This window comes from Castor canadensis, chromosome 18, assembly GCF_047511655.1.
Source record: "Castor canadensis chromosome 18, mCasCan1.hap1v2, whole genome shotgun sequence".
Taxonomy (NCBI): Eukaryota; Metazoa; Chordata; class Mammalia; order Rodentia; family Castoridae; genus Castor; species Castor canadensis.
Window position 1 is genome coordinate 38,652,387 of NC_133403.1, and position 25,994 is coordinate 38,678,380.

Here is a 25,994-nt window from a genome sequence, read left to right on the forward strand (position 1 = left end):
GCTAGGATTACAAGCATGAGCCACTGGCACCAGCTTTGTTAGGTCTTGAAATGTGGCTTTGTCAAAAGTTCTTCTTGGCTGTGTGCGGTGGCTCATACCTGTGATCCTAGCTACTTGAGAGGCAGAGATCAGGAGGATCGTGGTTCAGAGCCAACCTAGGAAAATAGTTCGAGAGATCCTATCTCAAAAATACCCATCACAAAAAGGGTTGGTGGAGTGGCTCAAGGTGAAGGCCCCAAGTTCAAGTCCCAGTACCACACACAAAAAAGTTCTCTCTCACTTCTTTGATAACCAACCTTCCTGAATTTGCCCCAGATAAAGAGTTCCAACTTGCTGATTAATAAGTGGGTGTGTCTGTAAGATCATTTGCTGTTTCCTTTCTCACTGGTCACCAAGGCTTGTGGGTGAAAGGGAGCCCATGACACAAGGTCTACTTGCTCTCTCTTCCTTCCTCATTGCCAGTAGACATCAGCTGCAGCCATTCAGTGGTCATCTGGAGGAAGTTAAAAGAAATGGCAGTCGGATTATATCTGTATTGTTCTGTGGGCTTCTTTGGGGTTTTGTGTCATGACAGGACAGAGTTGTTTGCTTTAACCTTTACAAATTACCCCAGCATCGGAGACATTTAAAACGTGTTTCAACTCTCCTGTAGACCTGGACTTCACAAACTGACATTCAGAATGGAAAAGCACTGAGACATCTCACTGACTGCCAGCAGGCCTTCTGAGGTCTCTGAGGAGCTTTGCAAATGATGGGAAGGTGGCACCTTCAGCCAGTTAGACCTGGTGCCCATGTAATAATAATAATGGTAATAACAGGTCATCTTTATTGATAGCTTCTTGTGTAAGACTTACTAGGCAAAATGCCCAGCAAGTATTCTCATTTACTCCTCACTCTGTCCTTCGAGGAAAACAGATCTCGTTGTCTTTGTTTCACAGGTGAGCACGCTGACTGCAGAGAGGTGTTGATTAGCCCAGGGTTACACAGCTGGAAATGTATGTTTGAGCAGCATGTCCTAGGATTACTCATAGTAGGAGTGGGACGGAGGTGTGCTGAAGGAGACAGTCACTGTTTGCCAGTCATTTTGTAACAGCAGTGTTTTAGTTATACTGTCTACAAGACTGATCAACAAGTAGCACAAAGGGAAAGCCACAGAACCAGATTAGGGAAAACTTTAAGAATATATTAGGCTTTCAAACAGTCTCAAGCTAATGAACCCACAATACTAAGCTATTTAGTAAGCCCTCAAATTCCCTGTATGTAGCAGGTACCCACCCCCTTTTAATATGCAGACAAGACTGTGGATGTTCCTGTTGCTGTCAGTGGATTTTCTTTGTACATCTGTGTTATCTTTTCCTCTTCTGTCTTTTCTTTGTTTTGCACTGCTGGGATGAAACACAGGGCCATATTCTTGCTAGGCAAGCGTTTTAGCACCGAGCTATATCCCTAACCCCACTTCTGTCAAGTTTACAGTTGTTTTCTGACACTGTGAAACAGCTTGTTAAATTTTCTTCCCTGGGCCTTGGAGATAGAATCCTGGTCCTTGGTACCAGGAGTTGTGCTATTTATTGCTAACCCTGGATGTTAGGGTCTGATCCCTATTATCTTATCAAAGCCCATCTTATCAAGGACTTTCTTGAGACATAATAACACCCCCTCAGAATAAGCCTTCAAGGTGTTAATACCGGGCTCTAATGAGAATAATAGACTCAGAAGCTACCACTTGTTGAACACTTGCCAGCTGTCAGATACAGTTTTAAGAGCTTCTCACACATTGTCTCTTGTATCCTCTCAGCAATGCCGTGAGCTAGGTCTTGACACCTTTGTATGTTGTAGTTGAGGAAACAGGCACAGATAAGTCACTTCCCAAGGTAGGTAGATCATGTCAAAGTTAAGATTCTAACCCAGTCAGCTGGACTGGGTAGCTGTCTCCATTCTTGTTCCATTCTTTTTTCTCGCTGAAGAATTTTTAATAACTTACAGGCCTTCCCTGAATCTTTTATAATTTCTTGAATTTCTGTTGGCCTTAGTTTTACATTGGTGGTTTTATAAGGAGATGTGCTTATAAACCTGTAGTGTAATATTTAGAAAACTCAGTGTTTGGGCAAGGGCATGAAAACAGGACAGGATTCAATGCTGTTGTTCTTGAAGATAAAATAGGACAAATAACCTCTCAGTGTGTTGGCTCATTTTCACTCATACACTCATATGATAGCTAGGACACCCTTGAGAAATAAAGTATATTTTCAACCCTATAGTTGATCACTGTGACAGTGAAGGGAGTGCTGGACACGATAGACTTGTCTTTTGAGTTCAGTCTCAGAAGAGAACAATAAAAATAAGACATTAATTAAAAAACAAAAGCTGGGTTTCCTTAAAATTTTGCCTCCATACAAAGCAAACATTTTAAATAAAAGAGTTATTTCTTCGGTGTTTTTTGAAGTTAGATTCAGGATTTTGTTTTGTGCATTTTGATATGTACTGAGCACTTGCATTTTGTTCCCTACTCTCTTCCTAGTATAGAGCACAGTGCCCGACACATAGCAGGTACTCAGTAAATACTGTGCAAGTGAAGCTGCATTACCAATGCTGAGATAATAAAGATACCATGTGTTCATGTTGGAATTCGCAGCTGTTTGTAGATGTCATCATTTAAAAAACAAGGACATTTTGCTGGGCATGGTGCTCATACCTGTAATCCCAGCATTTAGGATCCGGAATTGGAGGCTAGCCTGACCTATACAGTGAGACTCTGTCTCAAAAACAAACAAAAGTACATTTCTGTAGGTCAACAACTCCCCAAAGTTATCTGGTATTGAGTGGGTTTTGTGTCTTCCTCTGAGGAGGCCTAGTCACTTGGTGAGCACTTATTGAGCTCCGATCCAATGAGAGATCTGCCTTTCTAACAGCTGCAGATAGTTCCTGGGGTGCTGCAGACTCTGAAGAGCTGAGCTGAGCTGAGCCATACCTGCAGACAGTCAGTTCTCAGTGTGTCAATCCATGAGCTTCCTATATTGCTTAGCCATCCAATAGTGTTTCAGGAAAAAAAAAAAAACCCATTGCTCCCAAGAATGGGGGAAGCAATTTTATGATGCCTCTTCTTAGTACTAAAGAGATTTGTTAAATAACAACCAACTTTACACATTTTGAAGTAAAAATGCACTGTATTGTATCCAGCACATAGGTTGTTTCTTTCGGAAAAGACTCTCCTACTCCCAGTAAAACTACTTCCTCAGCAGTTTAAGTCACTTGGTCATATTAAGAAGGCATGAATAAGCCAGGTGCCAGCGGCTCACATTTATAATCCTAGCTACTTGGGAGGCTGAGATGGGGAGGATTGAGGTTTGAGGCCAGCCCCATAAAATAGTTCATGAGACACCATCTCCAAAATAATCAGAGCAAAATGGACTGGAGGTGTGACTTAAGTGGTAAGTGTGCCTGCTTTGTAAGTGTGAAGCCCTGAGCTCAAAATTTAAAAAAAAAAAAAAAAAAAAAAAAAAAAAAATATATATATATATATATATATATATATATATATATATATATATATTTGACTAATGTAAAATCCACAGTGGCCTTACCTTATTGGAATGTAATTTAAAACTGCTTATGAATCTTACAGTGAGCTAGGTGTGTGGCTCAAGTGGTAAAGTGTCTGCCTGGCAAGCACAAGGCCCTGAGTTCAAACCACAGTACCTCACCACCACCAACAAAATAAAAAAGCTTACAGCAGTGGCTGTGAGATCCAGAATCCTATGAGGGTAGCAAGATAGGACTCTTTTACCTGCTACAGCTTTGAATCTCTTGGTAGAGGTAAAAACAAACAAACAGACAAAAAAGCAGCTCCTTTTTCAGAATCCTCCTGCTACCTTAAGCAGCTTGTCTACTTGGTAGGGCCCCAGCACACAACTTCCTGTGTTTGGGCTAATGCTCATGTAGGGAGTGAAATCCAGACGAGACTTGGCCTGCCAGCTGCCCAGAAAACCTGACTGAGTGTAAAAACTGGATTCATCTGTCTGTTGCCATCTACTAAGCCTAGACAGGATGGTTTGATTTACCTGTGTCCTTATTTATAAACAAACAATACCTTTGCAGGTTTACCTAAGGGGAGTTCTTTTTCTTTATTCCATGTATTCTCCACCACAGGGAGTGCAAGTCTTAGTGTCTCAAAGGTTGGTTCATCTTGGACCTCTTGACTATCACCAAGAGGTTTGCTTCTGGTATTGGACAGTCCTGATGGAATCTTCATCCAGTCATCATGTATCACCCTCATTTGGTTTATTGAAGAGAAGCTGGTTTTATCTTATACTGGTCCTTTTGTTTTTTAACATGAATTGTGACTTAAAAAAAGAAAAAAAAAAGCCAGGTGCCAGTGACTCACACTTGTAACCCTAGCTATTCAGAAGGCAGAAATCAGGAGGATTGCGGTTCAAAGCCAGTCCCAGAAAATTGTTCAGAGAACCTATCTTGAGAAAACCAATTACTAAAAAGGGCTGGCAGAGTGGCTCAAGGTGAAAGCCTTGAGTTCAAGCCCAAAACCGCAAAAAAAAAAAAAATTCTTCCATAACAATCATCAGTTACAATTTGGTTCTAGGCTTTGCAGAAGTGAGTGTTTTCTCTCAGCTGTTGTGAAAGAGATGACTAGAGGGAAAAAACTCAAGGAGGGCTGGCAGAATGGCTCGAGTGGTAAGAGTGCTTGCCTAGCAAGTATGAGGCCCTGAGCCCAAACCCTAGTGCTGCCAAAAAAAAAAAAAACTCAAGGGAAATTGTGGTTGTGGCTGTTTGGATATTAAATTGTAGTAGCTGTCTGCTTATCACACTTCTGTACCTTCTGCCAGTTCAAGTCAAAGCTCTCACGTTGCCCAGGAAACAGTCATGATGTAGGATGTTGACCTTCAGAGTTCAGTCAGCTTACCAGCCTCCTTTAGGGCATGTTACTTCTAGTGGCTGCTTTTTCTCCTAAGTATAAATTTAAAAAGCTGATGAGAAATAACTGAAGTCATGTATCTTCAATATAAAGCACTCTTTCAGTCTATCTGTCTTAATTTTTTCCCTTTCCCCATTGTTGTACGCAGGCTGACGCAGACAGTTTTTATATAGCATGCAATGGCCGCCAGTTCAACTCCATTGAAGATGACGTTTGCCAGTTGGTCTACGTGGAAAGGGCTGAAGTGCTGAAGTCTGAAGATGTGAGTGTGAAGATTTGTTATGTGTGATAATAAATGTAGCAGATTAGTATAAAATCGCTTAACGTTAAACCAATAATTAGATGTTAAGATAGCTGCGGAAATGTCCGGAGCAGGCCAACACATAGAGATGAGTGGTTGCCTAGGGGCTAGGGAGCAGAGGAGTAGAGTGACTTGCTAACAGCAGTGGGCTTTCTTCTGGAACATGGAAATGTTCTAGAATTAAATAGTAGTGGTGATTGCATAGTCTTGTGAATATACTAAAAGCCACTACATTATACACTTTAAAATGGAGAATTTTTTGTTTTCTTTTTGGCAGTCCTGGGGTTTGAACACTTGCTAGGCAGGCACTCTACTGCTTGAGCCACACCCCAGTAAACTTTGCTCTGGTTATTTTGGCGATGATGTCTCTTGACCTATTTGCCAAGTGCTGCACAACATCTCTGTTTTTCAGATTCTTTTCTCTAAATGAACATGGCTTCTCGAGAGTGCCTGTAAATACTTACTCCTCAGGGACCATAGATCAAAGATGCTTTTTCTCCATTTGTCCTTTCTTTGCCTAGATAGCCCTTGCTCACCTTCTGGCTGGCAGAACCCAAATCAGACACTGCTGTCTTAGGGTACTTTTCCTGACCTCCCTGCTTGTGCCTCCTATTGCACAGCCCATTACAGCCTAGCTTGTAGCACATCCTTTGTTAAATTTAATTTTGTCTCTCCCTCTGCTAGATTCTAAACTCTATGAGGGCAAGAAGTGACTGTTTTGGGGGGCTTACCAAATTATTTGCTCACCATTGTTCCACACCTCAAACACTGGCACTCAATAAGTATATGCTCAGTGCTTGAATAAATGACCTCAGTGCTACCGACAGTATTATCTCTAAGTAGAAAGTGTTGAGGTATCATTTACTGTGGAAGGATCATTCAGATCCATTGCTGTTCTCCTTTTACTCCTTTGGGCTCTGTCACAGTCATAGACATTTGGAGCTAAAGCTAGGAGTCTATTCCATTTTAGATTTTAATGTCAAAATTTTGCCAGCAGTCTCCCTAGAATGAGGAAGCTTCCATGTGGCAGGATCCTTGTCTGCTTTCACTGTGTTCCCAGTGCCCGGGAAAGTGTGGGAATATAAGTAATAGTGAAGATTTGTTGAATGAGTAAAATCTTACCAATTTAAATAATTTGCATAGAGCAATAATTTTGAGAACATCATATCAGGTGTCAAAGGGCAATGGGAAAAGTATTGTTAAGGGTCTGGATGCTGGTGGCTCACGCCTATAATCCTAGCTGTGTAGGAGGCTGACATTGGGAGGATCATAGTTTAAGGCCAGCCCAGGCAAATAGTTTGAGAGACCCCCCACCTCCAAAATTATCAGAGCAAAAATGGACTGGAGGTGTGGCTCAAGCAGTATAGTACCTACTTTATGAGCATGAAACCCTGAGTTCAAACCTCAGTCCCACCCCAAAAAAAAAAAAAAACTATTAAGAAAAAAGATGGCTAAGGAATGAAGAGTGAGTCTTACAGGAGGTGTTTCCCTGCAGGGTGCCAGCCTTCCTGTGATGGACCTGACTGAGCTCCCCAAGTGCACAGTGTGTCTGGAGCGCATGGACGAGTCTGTGAATGGCATCCTCACCACACTATGCAACCACAGCTTCCACAGCCAGTGTCTGCAGCGCTGGGACGACACAACGTGAGTGCAGGGCCTGTCCTCCACCTTCTCAGAATTATAGACAGCCATCAATGAAAGTGAACCACCTCAAACGTTTTACTGATAGGAAAGCAGCTTTTATTTTTCCTTCTCTCTGCTTAGTTCATGTGGAAATCTGCTTTGTTAGACCAAGTTCTCTTAGTCTAGATTCTGATTCTTCATGGAATTTCCCAAAGCAACATGAGTTGTTCTTTCCTTCTAAGAGCTAGAGAACGAGAAAAAACAAAGCTTGGCTTTGAGGTTTCTGTGTTAAAATGAAGTATGTCTTGAGGCTGAAAGCAATTTAGTGGCGGAGCACTTGACTGGCATTCACAAAGCCCTAGGTTCCAGCCCCAGTGCCTCAAAAAAAAGACTGATATCTATCACCTATACTTAGTATCTGCCATTCACTTATCTCTCTTATTAACTGGCCTACAGCAACCCAACTTTTAGCTTTATTGGGCTCTTGGTGGCCAGTTGTGATAGCAGTTTCTAGGTATAAGACACACACCTATGTGTCTGTACTGCAGTACACAAGAGGCCATTGTTGTAGGTCTCATTGCTGCAGAGAAATGAGTTGGTACCTGCACCTTTTTTTCTTCTTAAATTAAGGGTGGTTGCACCCTTCATAAACTGCACTATGAGTTTTAGCTAGAAAAGTGTATCAGATACTGGCTGTAGGGGTTTCAGTACATTGGGAAAAATAGACAAATAAGCACTTGATTAAGTGTGAAAAATCACAGCCTTAACAGGTGTCACAAAAGAGCAGTGTGTAGCCCTGTGACTGGGGACCTGCCACGCTGACATAGCCAGGGCTGCTGAGACCTGATGATGCAAAGAAGATAGGTAGGAGTTAGCCCGGTGAGGAGCCAGAGCAAGAGAAGGGCGTGTGCATGAAAACAGGAAGATCCCATTGCCAAGTCCAGGAGTTGGGGGGAGGAGGGTGAAAGTTCACCTGCAAGTGGCCCTTGGCTAGAAGAATGCCATCTTTCACAGAGCAAGGGCATTGCAGGCTCACCTCTTTGTCACCGTCTGGGTTGAGACATGCGTCTGCTCTCCAAAGTATGCAGCTCATGTAGTGGGTGGGTTTTGGCGTCCACATGCACGTGGCATGATGCACAGGGCTTCTTGGGAAGTACAGGCTCAGGGATTTGCCTAGGCGTGAAAAAGTGCCTGTGGTATGGGTAGAAAGGAGGCTGGCCACACTGGGACGAGGTCATTTTGACATGTAAAGATGTCATGCAAGGCTACTCTGAAAGGGTCTTCTCCAAAGATCTCATCAAGATAATAAGATTGAAAGAAGGTAAGATTAAAAACTCAGGAGTATTTTTGGCAGGGGAGGCTGGAATAATTTCATAAACTGTTAAATGTTTTTTAAAAAGTTTTTTATTTTTTGGTGGCACTGGGGTTTGAAGTGAGGGCCCCACACTTGCTAGTATTTTATTTTTATTTTTTAATATTTATTGTTGATGGTACTGGGGTTTGAACTTGGCCCCATGCTTACTAGATAGGCATCTACCAGTTGAGCCATGCCCCAGCTCTTCTTGCTTTAGTTTCTTTTCATGTAGAGTCTCTTGGTTAACTATGGTACTACCACTACTTACACCCCCACCCCTACCCGGCCAACCACCACCACTTCCACTGCTGGCTTGGACTTCAGTCCTCTTATTTAGGCATCCCACATAGCTGGGATGGTGACAGGCACGCTCTCATGTCCAGCTTTGTTGAGATGAGGTCTTGCTGGAATTGCAGAAATTATTCATTGTGTTTGGTCTCCTTTTTTTTTTTTTTTTTTTTTCAATGGTACTGGGGTTTGAACTCAGGGCCTCACACTTTCTAGGCAGATATTCTACCACTTGAGCCACTCCACCAGCCCTTTTGTGTGTGTGTGTTGGATATTTTTGAGATAGGATCTTGATCCTTCTGATTTCTACGTCTTGAGTAGTTACGATTGCAGGCATGAGCCCCCAGCACCCAGCTGTTCACTATTTTTTAATAGACACATGGGATGGTCTATCATAGAGTGCCATAATTACATGGCACAAGTAAGTTTGGTTTTAATTTTTCCCTTTCTTTTATATCTTCATAATCAGATTTACATTCCAGAAAGATCATTCTGGCCCTGATATAATCTGAATTAGATTTCAGAATGAGTTTGCTGTCTCCTTATGGAGCCTCAACCACTGACATCATACAGCAGAAGGGTTGACACAAAGTTATTTCTACCTCTGGCATGGTTGCTTACCATTGACAGGCTGCCTCTTGTGTTACTTCTTCCAGTTTGTGTTCTGTCTCTTTCTCTCTCTCTCTCTCTCACTCTCGCTAGAGATGGAACAAACCCAGGTCCTCACCTATGCTAAACTAATGTTCTACCACTGAGTCCCTCAGCCCTCCTGTCTCCTCTCTTGACACTAAAGAAACAAGTTGAATCTTTCAGCTTTCTCTTGTTGAAGAGCTTAGTGTTCTTCCCATGTACTTCCTGTTGAAGTTCTTACTCAGCTCGGTAATAAGCTGGCACTAGTTACACCTTGATTCTTTCTTGGTGCCAATTTAGTCAGGCTTAACTGCACCCCACTCTGTTGTGTCTGCCACTGTACAAAAAACATGTAGTACCTTGTCTTGAATAAAGTAGAATAGGGTTAGTTGATTTTTTTTTATTGTTATTTTTGTTGACTTTTTGTAAATCAAAACTTGCATACTTAATAGAGCACTGGTATTGTACATATTGTACATGATGTTCATTGTTAGGCAAGATGTCATGTGCATTTCAGGAACTTGCACTGACTCTCTTTTTAAAACTTGGTAGCATTTACTACAGGTTTTAGATCTACAGCTTAGGAGAAACCAAGAGAGGACAGGATAGTGTGTGTGTGTGTGTGTGTGTGTGTGTGTGTGTGTGTGTGTGTGTGTGTGTGTGTGAGAGAGAGAGAGAGAGAGAGAGAGAGAGAGAGAGAGAGAGACTGGGGTTTGAACCCTGCTGGAGCCACACCTCCAGTCCATTTTGCTCTGGTTATTTTGGAGATGGGGGACTCTCAAACTATCTGCCAGGGCTGGCCTCAAACCCTGATCCTCCCTATCTCCGACTCCCAAGTAGCTAGGATTATAGGCATGAGCTACCAGCTCTCAGTCAAGGTACATTTTTAATGATTTAAATCTTTGAGAAATGGGGATATGTTAGATGTTTGGAGTAAAAATACATTTTGGATAACCAGACATGAAAGGAAATTAATAACGTCTCAAGTCCCAATTCTAACCTGTAAATATTTAGTTCTTTGATCAGCTAAGTGTTAGAAGAGTGGAAAAGGGTATGAGACAAATAAAAATTTCTCCCTTTTACTCTGCCTTACCCAGATATTGTGTTATTTCATTTTGTTTGAAAATCCCTCAAAAATGTTTGTCTTTTAAGTGATACCCTTAATGATGATAAACTTAAAAATAATAACTTAAAATACCACGTAAAGCTAGTTGCCAGTGGTTCACACCTGTAATCCTAGCTTCTCAGGAGGCAGATCAAGAGGATCACGGTTTGAAGCCAGCCTGAGCAAATAGCTCGAGACCCTGTCTTGAAAATACCTTTCACAAAAAAGGGCTAGTGGAGTGGCTCAAGGTGTAGGCCCTGAGTTCAAACCTCAGTACTGCAAAAAATATATACACAAAAACAAAAAAAAAAGTAAAAAAAACCAAACAAACCATATATATACGTATATATATATACGTATATATACGTATATGTATATACGTATATATATATGTATATATACGTATATATATATACGTATATATATATATACGTATATATATATATATATATATATGAGATATATAAGAGAAAACTTTTGGGTTTGTAACAGCTGTCTTTTCTGTCTAATTGGTGCTATTATTTTTGGTGTTCTGGCTAGGTGTCCAGTTTGCCGGTATTGTCAAACGCCAGAGCCAGTAGAAGAAAATAAGTGTTTTGAGTGTGGCGTTCAGGAAGTAAGTAACAGGTGGTGAGATGAAGAATGAATGCAGCTTTATTTTTCTGGGATTTTCTCCTGCCCAGTGTAGCTAATTTTTTTTTTTTTTTTTTTTTTTGTCTAGAGTAAGGCAAGACATACATATGTATACAAATATATTACTCTTAAGCAACTACTGTATGCTTTAATTCTCTGTTCTTTTAAAAGACTTTTATTAGTGAGTTGTGACTTTTTCTTGCCATTTACTTAGAGCCTCTTAGAAACCAGTTTGAGAAAATGATCCATAAAAGTGTCCTTGATCACTGGGTTTATTCAGAACTCCTGTAGAAACAACTCTGAATCTCATTCTGTGTCAGCCCATTCCCAAGCCAAGTGGGCCAGGTCATGTACTTTTCTTCGGCTAATTAAGATCTTCCCTCCTCTTGGCAGAACCTTTGGATTTGCTTAATCTGTGGCCACATAGGCTGTGGACGATACGTAAGTCGGCATGCGTACAAGCACTTTGAGGAAACGCAGCACACATACGCCATGCAGCTCACCAACCATCGAGTCTGGGACTATGCTGGAGGTGAACACCGCTCTCATTTTCTAATTTGGACTCATTTTGTATGGAAAGTCTTCCTGCGGAACCTCTCCACTTTCCCTCACAGCTTGAAATGTCATCTTCCTGACAGCTGTTGCAAACTCCAGTTCTCACGGTGCCCCTGAAGGCGCCATTGCCCAGGACAGTCTGAATCGAATATTATAAAGAGAGTTTGTGCTTCCACTCCTGCCCTCTCACTCTCTTTAAAATTCAAATGATTTGACCCACTTTTAAAGAAATATTGCAAGGCATTTAATTTAGATCTGTAAAAACAAAAATTTTGTCAGAGTTAAAAGCGCATGGAGACCTTTGATTCTGAAGAAATTCGCTTTGGTTGACTCACTCTTTTCTCTAGATAATTATGTCCATCGACTGGTTGCAAGTAAAACAGATGGAAAAATAGTACAATATGAATGTGAGGGTGACACTTGCCAGGAAGAGAAAATAGATGCCTTACAGTTAGAGGTAAGATGCCTAGTAGTTGTCATTCAGTGTCTATTTCCATTGCTTTTTACTATTCTGACTGAAAAGGTCATTTGACCTTTTAATTTTGCTGTTTACCCTGCATGTAAACTTTTTTTTTTTAACTTCTGTCATTGTTGTGAAGGATTAAAATGTTTTTATTCTGTTTTTCTTTTTTGAAAGTCTAGGCTTCACACTGTGCCTTATTATTTTCTTTTTTCCTTTTTTTTTTTTTTTTTTTTTGGCAGTTCTGGGGTTTGAACTCAGGGCCTACACCTTGAGCCACTCCACCAGCCCTTTTTTGTGATGGGTTTTTTCAAGTGAAGGTCTCAGGAACTATTTGCCAGGGGCTGACTTCAAACACCGATCCTCCTGATTGATCTCTGTCTCCTTAGTAGCTAGGATTACAGGCATGAGCCACCAGTGCCCAGCTTGTGCCTCATTATTTTCAATCAGATGTTCCTAGTTAAAACGATAAAGATTATCTTCTATAGCCGCAATAAAACTGAAATTTAGAGTTCCTGTTGGTACCATAATAGCAGCCAGGACCTGAACAGATGTGGTTAGAATGAGGAAAGCCCAATAGTGTCTTTCCTTTCCAGGAGTGTTTTCATATACATTGAGCTGATGTTTTACAAATTAGAGGCTTATGTATTTAAGTGTATATTCAAAGTATATATTTTGTGAATTAGAGGCTTATGTACTCCATCTCTTTGAGTGTTCTTCTACTTGAAAAAACAACAAACGTAGCACAATTTGTTGTTTTGTTGTGCCAAAGCAGTAAATTATGTCTACTGTACAGTTGTTATACTCAGAATTCTATGGTTTTTTTGGTTTTTTTTTTTTTTTACTGCTTTTACATCTACTTACATGTGTGTACTTTGTTTGTGCCCCCTCCCCTATCCCCACTTCTGGGCATCTGTTCCACCCTCTTCTCTGATTTTTTTTTTATTATCATTATTATTATTATTATTATTATTATTGTTTTTGCCAAGCAAGATCTCTTGCCACATAGCCCAAGCTAGTCTGGATCTCAAGATCCTCCTGAGTTCTGGGATTACAAGTGTAAGCTACCAGACAAAGCTTAAATTTAAAAAATACTTTTTCTGGGTGTGACCAGCCTGAGCTATGAGACCCTGTCTTCACACACAAAAAAAAAATAGCCAGGAGACATGGACATTTGAAAATTTTGCTTTGCTCATCTGCAGACTCTTAAAGATTTGAAATAATGGCCTAAAATAAGGCTCATGCCTGGAGACAGGAGGATCATGAGTTAGAGGCCAACCCCAGCAAAGTCAGTGAGACCCTATCTCAAAAAACAAAATACAAACAAAATAGATGGCTCAAGTGGTAGAGCATGCCCAAGAACCTGGGTTCTTCTACTGCAAAAAATAAAGTTAATGCCTTGGTATAGAAAAGATCTAATTCTTAACATTAAGATTTTAAAATAAGTAACTTCCACATTAACTGTAATTATGTTACACTTTTTTTTTCAGCAGTACTAGGGTTTGAACTCAGGCCTCCAACTTGTTAAGCAGGTGTTCTACCACTTGAGCCACTCTGCCAGCACTTTTTTGTGTTGGGTTTTTTCAAGATAGGGTCTCTCAAACTATTTTCCCAAGCTGGCTTTGAACTTCCATCCTCCTGATCTTGCCTCCTGAATTGTTAAGAGTGAGCCACTGGCACCCGGCCACATTTTTTTTTCCATTCAAGAAATATTTGTTGGACTGGAGGCATGACTCAACTGTTAAAGTGCTCACTTACAAAGTACAGATCCCTAAGTTCAAACCCAGTACCACCATCATCCTGGAGAAGGAGTCAGGAAGATCAAGAGATCAAGGCCATCCTGGTGTCAGTGGCTCATGTTTGTAATCCTTGCTACTTGGGAGGCAGAGGACAAAAGGATCACAGGTCAAAGCCAGCCTGAGCAAATAGTTCAGAGACCCTATCTTAAAAATACCTAACACAAAACAGAACTGGTAGAGTAGCTCAAGTGGTAGGGTGCCTGCCTAGCAAGTGAGGCCCTGAGTTCAAACCCCAGTACCGCCAAAATAAAAAAAGAGTTTATGGCTAGCCTGGGTTACATAGCATTCAGGTCTCAAAATCCACCCCACCAAAAAAACTTTTTTTGTAGCTTAGTGGTAGGTAGAGCACTTGCCTAGCATGTGACAAACCCTGACTCAGTCCTCAGTACCTCAAAAAAAGGATAGAAAAATTTGTCGTCAGCCACTCGGACAGCATTGAACACATCGTTAAGTCACCTCCCTGTCGTCACAGAGCACATGTTCTCATGCTACAGGCATTCTCCTAATCGTCCTTCTCTAGACACAAACGTGCTTAGACCCTCTGTCTTCTAGAACGCTCTTTCCAAAGCAGAGAAGTGATTTTGTCCCCTTGTGTGGCCTTGGGTTCTTCTTTCTCCCAGGTCCTAGTATAATACCCCACAACCTTCCACAGGCCCCGTCTCTTGTACCGTACACTCCAGCTTCATTGATGTTACTTCTTCTGTACTAAAGAGACGCCAGGTGTTCACAGCTCTACCTGTGTCTAGCAGTTCTATGGAATCAGAGCTCTGTGTTTATCCATCTCTCCTCTCAAATCTTGCCTGCTCTCAGAAGTCCTATAAGATCCAACTGCCATGTGCCATCTCTCCCTCCCTGTAGTTCACAGCACTGTTTGTTCATTCATACAGTCATACAGCAGACATTTCTTGTTCATCCAGTGTGTGAACTGAAGATGCAGGCCACACTTCCAGAGAGTTCATGATCTAGTCAGGGCGACAGCAGGTAAATCAGTGACTAAGCACTAGTGTCGTGAGTGTTACTGATGAGAGGTTTGGTGTTGAGGGAGCTGAGGGGGGTGCATAAGCCAATGGCAGAATGGGTTTTAGTTATGGGTTTTTTTTTTTCTTCTTCTTTTTTTCTTTTTTGTAGTTATGGGTTTTTATAACCTAAACAATGTTCCCTTGCCCCCACTGTGGATGGTGCTGGGTTCCCCAGTGCCTCATGCATGCTAAGCATATGCTTATCTTCTAAGCTATACCCCCGCAGCCTTGAATTACACAGGTTTAAAAAACACTGTGGTGGTTCTTAAAGTCAGAAAGGCCAGAATAAATTTTTATAAATATACGTTTCTCCCATCTAGATTGTAAGCTCCAGCTCTGCACCCCGGCCCAGGTCCTGTTGACTAGAGTAGAGCCCAAGTGTAGTATGCAGTCTGATGAGCCCAGCCCAGTGACTGTGATCCCAGCTACTTGGGATGCTGAGGTGGGAGGATTGCTTGTGCTGTTTGAGACCACTACAGGCAACACAATAAGACCCTGTCTTAATAAAGAAGAAAAAAAAACCCTGATCGCCGGTGACTCATCTTAGCTACTGAAGAGGCAGGGATAAAGAGATAAGAGGTTTGAAGCCAGCCTCAGGCAAACAGTTCTCTAGACCCTATCTTGAAAATACCCAACACAAAAAAGAGCTAGCAGAGTAGTTCAAGTGGTAGAGCGAGCACCTGCCTCACCAACTCGAGGCCTGAGTTTAAACCACAGTAACACCAAAAGAAAAAAAATTCTGATGGTCTTCTATTCTTCTGTAGATCATTAAAGGTCAGTTTTTAATTGGATTTTCGAGACTGACAACATTGACTTACATTTTGATGTTTGTTCTGTTTCTAGTATTCATATTTACTAACAAGCCAGCTGGAATCTCAGCGGATCTACTGGGAAAACAAGATTGTTCGGATAGAGAAGGACACTGCAGAGGAAGTGAGTTGGGTGACTGCTGAAATGCCACATGGCAGGGCAGTCAGATGGTGGGTGGGGGAAGGGAAAGAGGAATCTGTAGAGTCTTCCTTTTGCAGTCTGATAATTGGTAGAGAACTGTTTTACCCTTGAAGATAATTTGAAGTGTTTAAAGGATTGAATGTTTTTGGTATCTTGGGATCTGTTTGTTTTTAACCTCAATCAGATTTTCTAGTGCCTTGTGCAATTCTATTAAAGACATAGAAGTATGTACATGAGGGTTTGTAATTTGAGTCAGCCAGTTGGTTTATCAACTTGTGAACAGCTGCTTTGGGAGCTGAATGTGGACTTCAGAAGCAACGAGATAATGCTGAGTCCTTCTAAGTTGAAGGAAATAAAATTGGGCAGAGATTTGGAGCTTCAGTGGTCACTCTGGTAAGTTTCTGGTCTGGGACAGTGGTTTTCAGATTTTAAGAAAATAATCCTTTAATGCTGCCATTCATCCAAGCATGACACACTTCTGTCATCCCAGCTACTCAGCTGAGGCAGGAAGACTCCTTGAGCCCAGAAGTTCAAGGCTAGCCTAGGCAATACAGCAAGAACCTACCTCAAAAAAAAAAATAATTGATTAATTTTAAAAAATAAAAGCCAGGCACTGGTGGTTCATGCCTGAAATCCTAGCTACGCAGAAGGCTGAGATTGGGAGGATCACAGTTCAAAGCCAGCCTGGGCAAATAGTTCACAAGACCCTATCTCACAATACCCAACACAAAAAACAGCTTGTGAAGGGGCTCAAGCAGTAGAGTATCTGCCTAGCAAGCAGGAAATCATGAATTCGAACCCCAGTACCAGTACCACCAAAAAAAAAAAAAAAAATGCATTCACTTTTTCTGATGTGTCAGAAGAAAGTGGTATGATCTTAGCGACATTCCAGTGGAGGGCCCAGGACTCTGCCTGCTTGATTTTCCCTTATTCCCAACAAATACATGGACCCAAGTTTCCAAAGAAAGTAGTTTGAAAACCAGTGAGCACCTGAGGGTTTATAAATAATTAGGGCTTTAGGAACCATTCTGTGGACCTGGGGACATTGTAATTCAGCGCTTCCCTTATTATTAAGTGAAGGCTTCAAAAATTCCTAAATGATTGCTCTAGTGCCTTAATGAGTCCCCACCATTACCTGGGAGAAAGAGGTTTAAAAATAAGTAAATTGAATAATGCTTAATACTGGCTTTAAAATGATCTTTAGTTAAAAGTTACCAGCGAAGTTCTTGTAAGAACCTTCCACACAGTGGAAGCTTCCTTCCAGAGGCACTTGAGGACACTTGACTGTCTGATTCTGAATTGGGCTTCATTGGAGTGCATGGGGAAGGGCATGCCTCTCTGTAAGCTCACAGAGGCAGAGCAGTGTTGCTGCCACTCCGTGTCACTTTGTGGATGCACAGGAAGGCATGTTGGCAATGCCTCTTCTGCCTTGCTAAAGGGTTTTTCTACAGGATATTCAGTGTAACCACCTAAAGTTAGACCTTTGAGAGCTCAGCCAGGATTCTCTTTTCCTTTTAAGATTCTTTAGGATTAGCCAGGCTCCCATGGCTCACACCTGTAATCCTAGTTACTCAGGAGGCAGAGATTAGGAGGATCAGGGTTTGAAACCAGGCTGGGGAAATAGTTCATGAGACCCTATCTCAAAAAACCCATCACAAAAGAGGTCTAGGGGAGCGGCAAGGCCTTGAGTTCAAACCCTATACCGCAAAAGAAAAAAAAAGATTTTTTTAGGATTAGTTGCATTCTCTAATTCTCTTAAGACATGCCAGTGAAAGTATTTGGGACAGGGAAAGGGAAAAAAAGATGCTATTCGCTTCTGCTAATGTGTCAGAAGAAAGTGGTATGACCTTAGTGACATACCAGTGGAGAGCCTAGGACTCTGCCTGCTTGATTTTCCCTTATTCCCAACAAATACAGGGAACCAAGTTTCTTTTCACAGAACCTGCAAGCAGAACTGGCTCACAGTTGCTTTTTAGGAAGAGGTAAGATGGAGACCAGATCAGATTCAGATGAAAGCTCACAGTGCTTGAAAGGATGCTTTTGTTTTCTAGTAACAAATGTCATTTGTCTGTAAGCTTGGAGAAGGCAAGCCTTTTTCCTGCACTGTCCTTCTTTTGCCCACTCCCCTACATTAGAGCATGCAGGGGAAAACAGTGGCCTGGACCCTGAGTTTCACTGATGGATCTTTGTTCATGGGCTTCTTAAAAAGTTCATGGTGGATGCAAGGTATGAATCAAAGTTGAAACTCATTGCGGACTCACTTATAAATACTGTGCCTTTCACCCAGTGCCTGAGGTGGTGTGATTACTGTAGCATGTGAGCAGAGTCTAGAAGATGAAGCTCATACACACTTGAAGATTCTTGGTTTTCATGGAGCTACATCTATGTGTGAGGCAGTATGTGTGAATTCCCCTAAAGATTCCTCTTTTCTCTTTGACATTTAGCTCCATTTATATCAATATTTCTCCAGCTATGGATTGTGAAATTGAGTTTGATGAACTACAAATCGCATTTTTATTACAGAGAATATGGTAGATGCTTTTGTTTTGATTTAAATGTGTTTGGCTTAAGTGTTCTCACTGAACAAAACATATACAGTTTACTTCCTTTTGTTAGTAAGTTCTGTCCATCCCAACTTCCCCAAAGAGTCAGTTTAGGAGAAAATACCAAAAGGATCCAGTGATCTCTTATGTTAAAGTAATATTGACCAGGCACAGCAGCTCCCATCTACTCAGGAAGGGAAGATCAGGAGGGTCATGGTTCAAGGCCCCTGATAAAAAACACAAGAGCCTCTTCAAAAAAACAACAAATGCAAAAAAGGGCTGGGGGTTTGGCTCAGGTGGTAGAGCATTTTCCTAGCAAGTGCTAGGCCCTTAGTTTAAACCCCAAAACTACACACACACACACACACACACACAAATATATATATACATATATACATATACATGTGTGGGGAGAGACAGGAGAGATAATGTCAAGCCAGATTTACAGCAATTTTAAAGTTACTTTGATTAATATAGTAGAGGAACTTTTAGAAGTCCAGCATTCTTCCAATGTAATGACATGGGCTATAAAGTCAATTTCTATAAAACAATTATTAGGTTTTTTTTTTTAAGACAATGCTATTAGGAGCCAGCTAGACAAGTTGTATGAAAATGTTTAAAAATAAAGTTTAAAGCCTGACCCTTTCTCCAGCATGATAGATGTCACGTGCAGCACAAGCAGGGTCTCTGTAGAATTTAGATCTAGCCCAGAGGTCATGTCTCCCTTGCTGTAGAGCTTTGGCCTCCAGTGTGCAGAGAGGAGTTTAGAATGTGGTCTTGAACCCAGACTTGGTCCTGCACTGGACGCACCACACTCAAGCTGGGCGACCCTAGGCATATTGCCTTACCTTTCCCTAAGCCTCAGTTTCTGTTAAACGTTGACTTGTCTGTCATATGGCTTGTTATGAGGAATAAACGCAGCATTGCCTGTGAAACACATAGGCAATAGCTGCACCGTAGGGTTTTCTCAGTCACTTTCAGCTGCTGTCATTATTACTCCATTGTCCACACAGCCCCCTCACCTCTCCCAGTGTCTAGACAGTGGACTTGAGACAATTCTCAAGTCTGTAGACCTTTATACCTAAGTCAGTTCAGGGCCCCCTGGCTAGCCGGCTGCATACTCTTGGACAGGACTACTGCCATCTAATAGAATTCACCAAAAGTTTTTAATTCTCTTGGGTTTTTTAATCAATTATTTATTTTTTCTTTTCTTTTTTTAGGATTCTGTCTTTCAAATTCTCTTAAGTTGTTAACACTACGTAATATGGTAGGGAGAATGATGGAGGAGTTGAATCTAAGCAAAGGTACATTGTAAGAACATGTGGAAATGTCACAGTGACACTCTCATATACAATAATATATGCTAATAAAAATGGCCAAGTGCCAGAGGCTTATGCCTATGGGCAGAGATCCGGAGGATTGAGGTTCAAAGTCAGCCCAGGCAAATAGTTCACAAGACTTTATCTCAAAAATACGCAACACAAAAAAGGACTGGCAGAGTGGCTTATGTGGTAGAGTGTCTGCCTAGCAAATGTGAGGCCCTGAGTTCAAACCTCAGTACCACACAAAAAAAAGGTCTTTTTTTTTTAACAAAAGATTACGTAATATGAATTACGTATGAATATGAATTAATATGAATTGCCTTTATAAATAAATCCTAGAAAAATATGAACTGCTTATATCCCTGTGAATTTATGGCTCATGAAAAAGTAATGAGTTTGGAAAAAAAAAAATCCATCTTCACAAGTTTCTTAGATGACCAATGGATAATAACCAGTGGATGGTTTGACACGTAAGCTGGGGAAAAGGGTACTTAATGAGAGGCTCTGGTCTGGTCTCTGTCAAACCATCTCCTTCAGAGCCTCAAGCTCGCTTGTTGCCTTCCAGCAGTTTCCCTGGACACCCAGCTGCTCTGATCCCTTGTTCATCCTAGGAGAGAGATAGTAAGGAAGAAAAGGGTTCTCACAATTTTTATTCTCATCACAGAAATTCTTTCAGATGATCACCTTGTCTTTTGCAGGTTTGGTTTGTGAGAGTTATGTGCAGATAACTGGGGGCGGGAGAGGTAATGACATTAGTCCTAAAGACCCCGTGATCGTGCCTGACCTCTGTTTGCCCTTTCAGATTAACAACATGAAGACCAAGTTTAAAGAAACAATTGAGAAGTGCGATAGTCTGGAGCACAAGCTAAACGATCTTCTCAAGGAAAAGCAGTCTGTGGAAAGGAAGTGGGTACCCTTCATCAGTTCTTTACGTTAGCCACTCTTCTATAAACTAAGCTCCTTCATTCCTTTGAAAATACTGACACCCCCCCCCATTTTTTGGTACTGGGGGTTGAACTCAGGGCCTTAGGCTTGCTAGGCAGGTGTTGTACATTTGGGCCATGCTTCCAGCCCTCCAGGTTTGTTTTTGTGTTTTTGGTTTTTTTTTCCAGTGAGATAGAAGTTTGAACTCAGGGCTCTGTGTTTGCAAAGCAGGCACTCTACTGCTTGAACCACACCTCCACCCTCCTTTTTGAGCATGTGCATCACCAGGTTTCAGAGGTCTCCCGATGGATGGAATAAACTTACAGTGAAAGTGTGTTTCACATGAGGTGGATGCACGGCAAGTGTGGTGTTATGCTGTCAGGGTGTACAGGCCACTTCCATTTTTACCTATAACAAGCAATTTCCTTGTGTCCAGAGCTGCAGCTTCTCTGAGCCATGGTGGCTGAGAACTGGCAGTTAGAAAGAAACTGCTGGAGATGTCTTGGGCTTTGCCTCAAACAGGAAGTGAAGGCCAAAGGTCTTGAATGTAAGGTCATTTCTTGGGAAATGACCAGGGCTGGCAGAGTGGGTGGTAGAGCACCTGCCTAGCAAGGGTGAGGCCCTGCATTCAAACCTCAGTACCACCAAAAAAAATGCGTTTTCTAATATTTTTTCATTGTAGCAAAGTATGTTTATAATACATCATCACCCTGAAACTCTCTCACCAAGAGTTTTTTTTGACTGTTGCAGAAGAAACACAGCAATATTAATAGAAACGAAGTTTTAAATCTCCTATGGTTTAAGTACTCTTAAGTTAAAAATTAGTTAAAACTGGAAATTCTTTTCCATCCCTTGTGTCCTGCTATCTAGCAATAGCCATAATTAACAGTACTGTTGAATATTACTCTTCCAGATCTTTAGCTCCACCCACATAAACATTTCATATATATAATCTGCTACTAGCTGGCATGGTGGTGCACACTTGTAATCCCACCACTCAGGAGACTGAGGCAGGAAGATTATGAATTTGAGGCCAGCCTGGGCTACAGTGAGACCCTGTCTCAAAACCAAACATAATCTTTTTCTAGAAAAACAGAATGATACCTATTCTCTTTGGTAAAATACTCTGGAGATTTTTTTTTCCTACTAGCACGTCAGATCTACCCTGATCTTTTTTTTTCTTAAACGTTTTTATGAGCATATACAGTTATTCAAGGAAGCTTTGTTGCTGTCCTGATCTTTTAGTAGTTGCCTTGTTTCCAGTCTATGGATGTACTAATTTGAAACAGTTCCCCGTTGATAGACGTTTAAATTGTCTCACATACCGCACTACTGTAACCACATTGCAGCGCACATCTTTCCCCATGTGTCATTTTGCACAGTCCTGAGTACATCTGTTCTGTGGGATGAAACAGTAGAACAAGGGTAGGACAGCTGTGTGAAAGGGCTCGTGGATTTTTTTCTTTCATAGCTATTACAAGTTGACTTCCAAACATTCATACATACAATTCTTGCTGTGGTGCCACTGTGCAGGAGTGCTTTTTTTTTTTTTTTGGTATTGGAGCTTGAACTCAGGGCCTTCACCTTGAGCTACTCTGACAACCCTTTTTGTCAAGGGTATTTTCGAGGTCAGGTCTCAAGAACTATTTGCCTGGGCTGCCCTCAAACTGCAATCCTCCTGATCTCTGCCTCCTGAGTAGCCAGGATTACAGGCGTGAGTCACTGGTGCCTGGCTAGCAGTGCCTCTTTTCCATGCCTGAGCTCTTTGGCATTTTGATACATAAAAATGATACCTCAAATGGTGTTTTAATTTGTAATTGTTTGCTTATGAGTAAGAGTGGGCATAAAGAATAGGGCACTCCCAGTTCTCGAAAGCCCTTAGATTAGAATAAGCACCTTTTATCCTCCTCAGCAAGTGCGATGAGGTCAGAGCACTTGACTCTCTAAGAATGTCACTTTTCCTCATAACTTCCTTGTCTCAGCTCTGTCTCTGAGGCACCTATTTAACCATCGACTGCCAAACAGAAATAGTAGTAGTGTTGACATGAGTCACACAAGTTACTTTTTTTTTTTTTGGTTGTGGTGGGGGAAAGCGGTACTGGGATTTGCACTAAGGGCTCGCATTTGCTAGGCAGGTACTCTACCAGTAGAAGTTTCTGCTATTGAAAATTTTCTGATGCTTAAAAAAGGTACATCTGGATTAACTAAAGCAAAAATTCCTGCTTTGCACAGCTGATTGCAATAGCATGGAAGGGAGGGGCCTGCAAGAAACAGATTCTGAGGTCATGGCCCACTGTTCAGTCCCAGGGCAGAGCGGGAACTGTGTCAGCAAATGAAAATGTGCTTCCGTCTCCCCTTGTTTTCTAAAAGGTGCACCCAGCTAAACACAAAAGTGGCCAAACTCACCACTGAGCTCCAGGAGGAGCAGGAAATGAACAAGTGTTTGCGGGCCAACCAGGCCCTCCTGCAGAACAAGCTGAAGGAGGAGGAGAGGTTGTTGAAGGAGACCTGCGACCAGAAGGACCTGCAGATCACTGAGATCCAGGAGCAGCTGCGCGACGTCATGTTTTACCTGGAGACGCAGCAGCAGATCAGCCACCTGCCTGCTGAGACCCGGCAGGAAATCCAGGAGGGACAGATCAACATCGCCATGGCCTCGGCCTCCGGCCCTTCGTCAGGGGGCACTGGGAAGTTGCCTTCCAGGAAGGGCCGCAGTAAGAGGGGCAAGTGACCCTGAGAGAAGCACATGTCCCTGAGACTGTCCCTGACTGCAGGGTGTGCTGGGACCTTTGCTAAGTGGGAGGGTGGGCCTAATAAGTATGAGAGAGAATAAGCCGCATCGTTTGCTCTTTCATTCTCTAGCTGTGGTGTGATGAGTGCAGATGTTGGTGGCAGTGGCTTCAAAGGTGGTGAGAGTTCACTTACTTTTGACGTTCAAATGACCATTATGCCTTCCTGCTTGGTAGATGCCCCAGCCCCGCTGTGCACTGTTGCGTTGTATTTATTGAGTTGGAGCATATGACCTTCAGTTTGGGGAAATTTTATTGTGACTTAAAGGTAATATTACCTAGCACTAAAGCACTGAATCTCTAGGGGTCATAGCAGCTGGTTCCCATTGGCTACTGAGGAGCTAGGAAAATTCTCTAGCATTAGTCTCACATCACTGCCATCCTTCCCTTCCTCTGGGGAGTCAAAGAATTGTTTGAATGTTTAGAAGAGATGCAGGGTCATAAGCCAGGCGCTGGCTGGTCCCCGGCAGCCATCCCGACTTGCTGTAGGGCTAGCCAGGAAAAACAAACAACCCAGGGGAAATTGAGTAGACCCAGTATAGGAAAAATGGTGGCAGTTCTACTTTGTTTATTTTGGTGACTCCACATGTCATTAGGCACCTCAAATTAAAGAGGCTCAGTGGTTCTCCAAGACACAAATCTCCAAGTGTATTTCCTAGCATCTAGCAAGAATAATTGAGGAGGTTTGCCATCCACGGGAAAATGCAGAGGGAGGCCTCTGACTGCCTAATTGTGTATTTTGCTGGGATCAGTATTTTCAGAATGTTTACAAAAGATCAGGCTGCATGTTCAGGTTGCGGATGGAGCAAGCTTGGGCAGATTTTCAATTATGCTTTCAAGATACAACCAAAGGCCTTCTCAATCCAAAAAATTGGAATTTCAACAGAGCCCCTTTCAAACAGTCACGTAATGTGTGTTGTGGGCCAACAGGAGGGTTGTGTACTTTCTCTAGAGCCAGAAACATCAAATAATTCATGACCTACAGTAATTGAGCAAAATTGAAGTGAAACCCATGTTGGAATTTAGCTTCTAGACAAGGTAGCTGGATAGGTTAACAAGGCATACTGTCAAATGATGGGTTTTGTCTTCTGCTGTATAATTCGCCAAAGGTTTTAAAGGATCACATTTCAGAACTGGCTTTTTAGACTGTGATTGGGCCTCATCCCGTTTGACCTAAATGTCTTATATATTACTTGTTAACAGTCAACTATATTGCTAATCACCATCCAGTTTTGTGGAATGTGCTGCAGCATTTCCCTAACCTTACCTGTGGTTTTGCAAAATGAATGTACTTAGACATTCTTCATTTTTACTAAGGGCAGACCAACACTCTTAAGTATTTCTTGGACTTAAATATACAGATATCCTAAAGCAAGAGTGGGAATGTAAAACATAACCTAATTCTCTTTCCTATAGAGATTCTATTTTATTTAAAATCTATTTTTACACTAGTTAGAATCCTGCTGTTTTGGCCAAGTACTCGTCTTGCATGTCTGACCTTGCAGAAGTCGTGGTGGATGGGGTGGATCGGGGTGGATCTCAGCATACTGATTACGAGAATTGGAAATAGTTTACGGCGCGAGGGAGCTCTTCCTTTCATTATGATCGTCTCCATCAAGCAGCCCTGCCACTACCTGGGAGGGCAGAGATTGTCAGCACAGGTGGGACAAATGCTCTGGAAGGCCTTGCCCAGGGGAATGAGCAAATAGGCAAAGGTTTCCAAACTATTTGAAGTTTAAAAAAAAAAAAAAAAGTTCCAGGGGAAAAAAGCAAGATATGTAAATAAAATGTTATTTTAAAAGGTCAAAGAGTTATGTTTGAATTTGACAAAATGACATAAGATTGAAGCTGCTAGTGTTTTCTTGAAGATGGAAATGAATCATTTACACATACTACCTTGAACAATTAGATTGCATTAAAATAATCAGACATTGACATTATTCAGCCCTGTGTGAACTTTGTGTCTCTGACATTTGCTTGGGAGCACCTGTGTAATAATCTAAGAAAGTGTCAATGGCCTGGATTTCAGAAGCAGCATAAAAATCACCTCTGCCACAGGGTGGTGACAAGCTCATTATCCATCGTTCAGACCTTTCCTCAGGCTTCCCAAAGGAATGCAAAGTAGTAGAACCTAAGCCTGAAGTGGAAATGGTGGCCCCTGCCAGTTTTCCCAGCCACTCCAGAGGCTGATGTAGGTGGATCACTTGAGCCAGGAATTCATGGCCAGCAACAAAGCAAGGCCCCATCTCAAAAAGAAAAAACCATGCAAGATACAGACTAGGGAACGTTACCTGAATTTGGCAGCTTGGGGTAGGAGAAACCTAGATACAGTCTTTTGCAAACCAAACACAGTTTTGTACACCCGAGACCTTACCAGACCCTATACCAAGCAGAGTGTCACAAATGTGACTCATTGGGACCCACTAGGTAATAGAAAGCACTAGAAACAACTCCTCCCTCCCTGCTTGCACAGCAGAGTTGTCCTCATCCAAAGTGCTGAGAAACTGCAAACAGCCAGCCACTAGAGTGTGAGAATTTGGCACATCCCGAATGAGCAACCTTCTGTCGGTGCTGGAAAGCCCTCTCTGTGCAGCCAGGATACACATGTTGCAAGTACCGAATAAGATCTGCTGTGATGTGCCATGGCACGCTGCTTGGGCTTGGGGCATACTTTGCTTCTGTGATGGACTCTCTGGGCTTATCTGAAAAGGCACTCTTGACACTTGGACACTGATTCTGCCACAAGAATCTGAAGACCAACTCCTGCTGCA

The 25,994-nt window shown here is 41.9% G+C and overlaps 1 protein-coding gene across 2 annotated transcripts in view; it reads left to right on the plus strand.

The window, feature by feature from the left end:
* Positions 1 to 25,163, plus strand: part of Brap (BRCA1 associated protein) — a 31,574-nt gene extending 6,411 nt beyond the window's left edge. For both annotated transcript variants that reach the window (XM_074061187.1, XM_020177911.2), the window contains exons 5-12: positions 5,076 to 5,189; positions 6,724 to 6,872; positions 10,769 to 10,844; positions 11,255 to 11,393; positions 11,764 to 11,873; positions 15,538 to 15,627; positions 20,313 to 20,416; positions 22,805 to 25,163. In XM_074061187.1, the coding sequence (XP_073917288.1) occupies positions 5,076 to 5,189; positions 6,724 to 6,872; positions 10,769 to 10,844; positions 11,255 to 11,393; positions 11,764 to 11,873; positions 15,538 to 15,627; positions 20,313 to 20,416; positions 22,805 to 23,165 (1,143 nt within the window). In that variant the 3' untranslated portion in view covers positions 23,166 to 25,163. The remainder of the gene's footprint in view (positions 1 to 5,075; positions 5,190 to 6,723; positions 6,873 to 10,768; positions 10,845 to 11,254; positions 11,394 to 11,763; positions 11,874 to 15,537; positions 15,628 to 20,312; positions 20,417 to 22,804) is intronic.
* The last annotated feature ends 831 nt before the right edge of the window (positions 25,164 to 25,994 follow it).